Below are 5,560 nucleotides of genomic sequence, written 5' to 3'. Positions count from 1 at the left end.
GCAGCTACCAGAAGTGGAAACAGAAACACAAGATCGATGATCGTGACCCGGAGGAGGAGGGTCCGTCTGAGCGGCGAGGCCCCGAGCGAAGACGTGGGAAGTGGGGCCGCAGCCAAGGTAAGAGCAGGGTAGGGACTGTGGTGGGCAGGGCAGGCATGGACAAGCTGATGGGGAAACTGAGGCACAGAGGGGTGCAGTAGGTGCTGATGTCGCACAGCCCGGGAGTGTCTGATGATGTGGGGTACACCCCTGTGTACCTGGGTCACTTCATTGCCCACACACTTGGACCCCACCCACATCCCCACAGGTGTCCCTAGGTGAGTCTGGTGGGGTGTTTGGGGCCCAGGCATCCCTCAGCCTCGGGTTTGCTTCCTGACTGGGGTCCCCCTGCCTCCTCAGGGCTTCCTTGTGTGCGGCTTTGCCTTTGGCTTCTGTTCTCCTGTCCGCGTCTCTGTTCCTTCTCTGTATTTCTGTCTGGTTCCTCTCCTTTCTCTGAGGAGCTCTCTGGGTCTGTCTGTCTCTGACGTTGTCCTTGTCTCTGTCCGGTCCGTCTGTTGCCTTCATTTTGTATGTCCTGTGTCTCTTTGTCTGTGTGTGTGTATCTCCCCCCACCCCGGGTGGGCCCTGCCTCTCCTGACCACTCTCACTTCTCAGCCCTGGTTTCTGCTGAGTGGAGCACACTGCACTTTGGGCGTGAGTGCACTGAGGGTGGTCTGGGAGGTGAGAGTGGGCTCTGCTGTGGAAGACCAGCTGCTGCTCCATGTGTCCATCCTCGCCAGAAGTGTGGGTGCCTGTCACATGCCCTGGCCAGGTGGAAACATCTGGGGCCACCCTAATGATCCTGTCGGGAGCTCCAGAAAGGTCACTGGTGGGAAGGGGCCTGGCTAGGGAAAGAGGAAGAGGAAGCAGGACTAAGAGGGGAGTCGGGGCAGGTGGTAATTGCCCTCCCATGAGCTGGAAGGACAGGCTTCCCTGGTGCCCTCCTGGCTGGTGACTGCTCTGATACTGATGTGTAGTGTGACCTTGGGCCAGGCCCTGCTAACCAAAAGTCAGCATTTCAAGCCCCCCAGCTACAGCTGCACGGGAGAAAGATGGGGCAGACAGTCTGCTCTATAAAGATTAAGACCAGACAAACCAGACTCACTGCCATCAAGTTGATTCTGACCATAGCGACCCCCATCGGGTTCCTGAGGTAGTAAATCTTTATGGAAGTAGATTGTCCGGTCTTCCTTCTGCAGAGTAGCTGGCAGGTTTAACTGCTAACCTGGTTAGCAGTCAGATGTCTTGGGCACCATGCCGCCAGAGCGCCATCTGTAGAGATTACAGCCTTGGAAACCCTGCTGGGCAGTTCTGCTCTGTCCTAGAGGGTTGCTCGGAGTGGGAATCAACTGGACAGCCCTGTGTTTGTACCTAGGAGGCGTATGCCCCGGCTCAGGCCTGTTCTGAGCACGTTAGTGTATTAGCTTGTTCACAGCTCATTGGGACCTCACCAACTAGGTGCAGTTATTCCCAGTTCACAGATGGGAAAACTGAGGCACAGAGCATTAGTAATCTGCCCCAGGTCCAGGAGGTCACAGCTGGGATTTGAACCCCAGCAGGTGTAGCTCAGGGTTCCACGCTGTTGAGCACTATACTAGACTGCCAAGCCTTTATTAAGTACCAACTGTGTGCCAGACCCGGGGGCCACAACTGTGAACATGGGGGTGGGAGGGCAGCAGAGGGGGCTTCTGGGAGGAGGAGGAGACGTGGGGAGTCGAGTCCGAGGTAGAGCTCACGGAATCCCTGTCCCTCCCACAGGTGCGTCCCAGCCCCGCACCCCGGGCACAGTCCCAGGCCACGTGCGCTCAGAGCTCAAGACCAAGCAGCAGATCCTGAAGCAGCGGCGCCGCGCCCAGAAGATGCGCTTCCTGCAGCGCGGGGGCCTCAAGCAGCTCTCGGCCCGCAACCGCCATCGGGCCCAGGAGCTACGACGGGGCGCCTTCGGCCGGGGCACCCAGTCCAAGAAGGGCAAGATGAGGAAGAGGATGTGAGGAGCAGGACTGGCCCCTCGGTGCACGGTGGACCTCGGCAGACGCCTCCTGAGCTCGTGCGGCACGCCTGGCCCTGCGCCCGGCACTGGCCGGGGCTCCGTGAGGAGTGCTCATCCACAGGATCCACAGGAAGGACTGTCGTAGGGCCATGGCGGCAGGGTCTCGAAGGTGTCAGGAGCTCGCCAGCAAAGCAGGCAGGCCACACCCTGAGCTGGCAGCTTGACGACTGCTGCTTCCGTGCGTGCAAGGTCCCGAGGCCGTGGCCACTTGGTCTTAGCTGAGTGCCTGAAGCCTGGGGACGTGTTCTTTAAATGTAATAAACCTTCATCGAGCACCTCTGGTGGACCCAGCTGCCATGTCTCCGTGGGGTGGAAGGGGGAGACCCAGGAACTGAAATCTCAGCTGCAGTGGTGATGGGTGAGTCACGGGGCGTGTGAGCATGCCCAGAGCAGGTCTACCTGGCCTGCAGCCCCTGGGAGGTTCTGTTGGTGTCTCCATTTTGGAGATGAGGAAACAGGCTGAGAGGCTGAGGCGGTTGCCTTGGTGGAAGAGCCTAAAGCCAGCGGGCCCCCCTGCCTGCTGCGGGACAGCCTGCAGTGGGGAGGGGACTACAGGAGGATGGGTGCAGGGTCTGGGGTCAGTGGGCACAGTCGCTCTCTTCTGGCAGACCTTCGGCTGTGAAGGGGTTAACGCTGTCCACCATACCCCGAGGTCACAGCCTGCTCTCTGTCCTGTAGCCAGCTCCAAGCCCCCTTTCCTGTTTGGGGTCCTGGGAAGGTCCAGGGTGGCCTCCAGCAACTGGATTTTGACGGCCCTCAGGCAGCCTGAGTCCACGGTGGATGGGCCTTGTGGACAGGCACTGTCCTAGGATTTCCACTTGTTCCCTCCAGTCTCATTTAATTTGCTGTGTGCCAGGTTCCAGGGAGGACATGGTTCCAGTCCTGGTTTACAGCTGAGGTAATTCATTGGTACCAGGCTGTGTGGTGGGTGCGGGACTCAGGGACTGGCACCCCTCTCATAGTATCTTGCCATCACTGTCACTGTGGGTCACACCCATTGAGTGCTTGCTGTGTGTGTGCCGGGGTCATGTAAGCCCCACAGCGACACGAGCAGGCTCAGCCCTCGCCCCTCTTCCAGGTGAAGAAATGCGTCAGGGGAGAGCCGCCCAGTCTCACCCCACAGGAAGTGTGGGACCCCCCTCTCCAGGGGGCAGCCCCCCAGGGGCTCTCCTCCCCCGCCACTCACCTGGGTCATGGTTTGGCCTGAGGGAGGCTGGCCAGCATGCCTGAGAGGTCCCGGATAAACAGCTTTACCTGGGGGACCCCAACAGTGGCCAAAGTCACATCGAGGCTCCCAAGTTGCTATCCACCTCCTGTCCCCTGGGAGCCGGACATCCCTGTTCAATGGCCCTCATTAGCAGACACCTTATGGCTTTCTAGCTGACGCACCTGCACTAACACAGATGGTGTCATTTACATCTGTTCACGTTTTTCTCTCTTGATTGATTCGCTGGTGTTTGTTAGTTTATGACCTATCATCCTCTCTGGCTGGCCCTCCTTTACTTGTTTTAATTAGCTTCTTTATTTATAACAACTTGGACCCACTGCCAAGAACAAGAACTTAACTAATTTATGAGGGTAATTTACAACCAACCCTGTGCTTTCCCCCTTCCCATGGATCTGTTAAATAAACATCTGAGAAGGAAATTCTCTGCAACAAAAATGGGAACGATAAGACACACCTTTTCCTAAATAAGGGAAAACTGGAAAAATAATAGGAGAATCCAACAGTTACTGGACTCTGGCCAGCTGCTGCTCCCTGCTGGAAGGGGTGAGGTCCAGGTCTAGAGATGGGCAAGTATTTCAGAAGGACTAGGGTCGCTGTGAGTCCGACTCAGTGCCAGTGGGTTGGATTTGGTTTGAAAGGTATAGTTAAAGGGCCCTGGTGATATAGCGAGGTCTGGTAGCACAGTACCTAAGGCACCTGACTGCTAACCAGAAGGTCGGCGATTCAAGCCTGCCAGCCACTCTCAGAAACAAGACTGGGCAGTCTACTCCCATAAAGATTTACCGCCTCGGAAGCCCAGTGAGGGTTGCTCTGAGTCGGAATCAACTCGATAGTGGTGGGTTTGGTTTTGGTTTGGTGGAGCAATGGTTAAATGCTTGGCTTCTAACCAAAGATCAACCACTTGAACCCACCAGCTAGTCCCTGGACAGTCAACTTCTGGAAAACATTCACAGCCCTGAAGACCCTGCTGGGAAATTCTCTGTGCTATAGGGTCACTAGGAGCTCTGGTAGCATAGTGCCTAAGGCATTTGACTGCTAACCAGAAACCTGGCTGTTCAAACCCACCAGCCACTCCTCAGAAGGAAAATCGGGCAATCTACCTCCGTAGAGATACTGCCTTGGAAACCCAATGACATATCACTATGAGTTGGTTCCGACTCTACGGGAGTGAGTTTAATAGGGTCAATGTGAGTCAGCATTGACGGCACACAGCAATGACAACAAGGGGCACAGCTGACCACCTGTCTTGTCAGTTCTGTACTGTGGTATCCTGTGTGATGCTGGAAGCTATGGCACCAGTATTTCAGATATCCCCAGGGTCCCCCATGGGGGCGGGTGTCAGCAGAGCGTGCAGACTGAGGCTGGGAAGGAAGACCTGGCAATCTACTTTAAATGGAAACACTGTGGATCATAACGAAACTCGGTCCTGCAGGGAGTGAGTGAGAGGGTCAGGGGTTACGTAAAAGGAAGTCTCCTAGTTCAGTGCTGCCACTTGTCTGAGCCGTTGGGAGGGAAAATGGCTCATGGCATAATGTGTGGGGTCTGTCGATACCTGCCCTGCACCAAGGAGAGCCCTGAGTCCCAGCAAGGGGACTTCACCTCCCTCTGGAGAGCAGATGCCTGAGTCACTGTCAGATTCAAGGCTAGAACCTAGGGCCCCCAGCAGGGTACCCCAGGCAGTGATGGAGCCGTGGGCTGGGACTACAGAAGGCCCTGCTTAATTCCCAGAAGGGCCACTCAGCCGGCATCTCCGGCACTGTGATGTTTCTTTGGAGGGGGTGCTTGGGCCCTCACCTGCTCCAGCTGCCCCTCCGTGTCCTCCAGGTCCAGGGTGGGTGGCTGCCTACGATGCTGGCACACTACCTGGAACAGGTTGAGCGCTGCCATCCTAGTCCGCCCCAGGAGCAGGGTCTTCTCCGCTGCGGTGTTCCGGATCTGAATCCACTTGGATTCCTGGTGAATAGCGCCCCCTCCCTGCTCACTTTGGACTGAACTGGCGGCAGGAGGGCTAGGGCCTCATCCCCCTCCACTTCAAACCCATTGCCGTAGGGCCGAACCCAGCTCATAGCCACCCCTCCTTGGCTTTCCCAGGTGGTATCACTACAGAAGTAGATTGCCCAACCTTCCTTCCGAGGAGTGGCTGGTCGGTTTGAAGCGCCAGCCTTCTGGTGAGCAGTCACGTGCCTTAGGCACTATGCTACCAGATCTCCTACTTTTTACATTTGTGTTTATTAAACCTGAAA

The 5,560-nt window shown here is 56.7% G+C and overlaps 2 protein-coding genes across 2 annotated transcripts in view; one reads left to right on the top strand and one right to left on the bottom strand.

Annotated features, from left to right (window-relative positions):
- The window catches only part of DDX54 (DEAD-box helicase 54), a 17,659-nt gene extending 15,629 nt beyond the window's left edge, over window positions 1-2,030 (top strand). The window contains 2 exon segments of the mRNA XM_042780583.1: window positions 5-117; window positions 1,798-2,030. Of these exon segments, the coding sequence (XP_042636517.1) occupies window positions 5-117; window positions 1,798-2,030 (346 nt within the window).
- Window positions 2,031-3,280: 1,250 nt separating this feature from the next.
- CFAP73 (cilia and flagella associated protein 73) overlaps window positions 3,281-5,560 on the bottom strand; it is a 5,370-nt gene continuing 3,090 nt past the window's right edge. The window contains exons 6-7 of the mRNA XM_007938275.1: window positions 5,112-5,270; window positions 3,281-3,343 (exon numbers count right to left, since the gene is read on the bottom strand). Of these exons, the coding sequence (XP_007936466.1) occupies window positions 3,281-3,343; window positions 5,112-5,270 (222 nt within the window). The remainder of the gene's footprint in view (window positions 3,344-5,111; window positions 5,271-5,560) is intronic.

The sequence above is a fragment of the Orycteropus afer genome, unplaced genomic scaffold (genome assembly GCF_000298275.1).
Source record: "Orycteropus afer afer isolate SDZICR_OR568_19922 unplaced genomic scaffold, OryAfe1.0 scaffold00048, whole genome shotgun sequence".
NCBI classification, from domain to species: domain Eukaryota; kingdom Metazoa; phylum Chordata; class Mammalia; order Tubulidentata; family Orycteropodidae; genus Orycteropus; species Orycteropus afer.
This window is presented reverse-complemented; position numbering and strand designations above follow the sequence as displayed.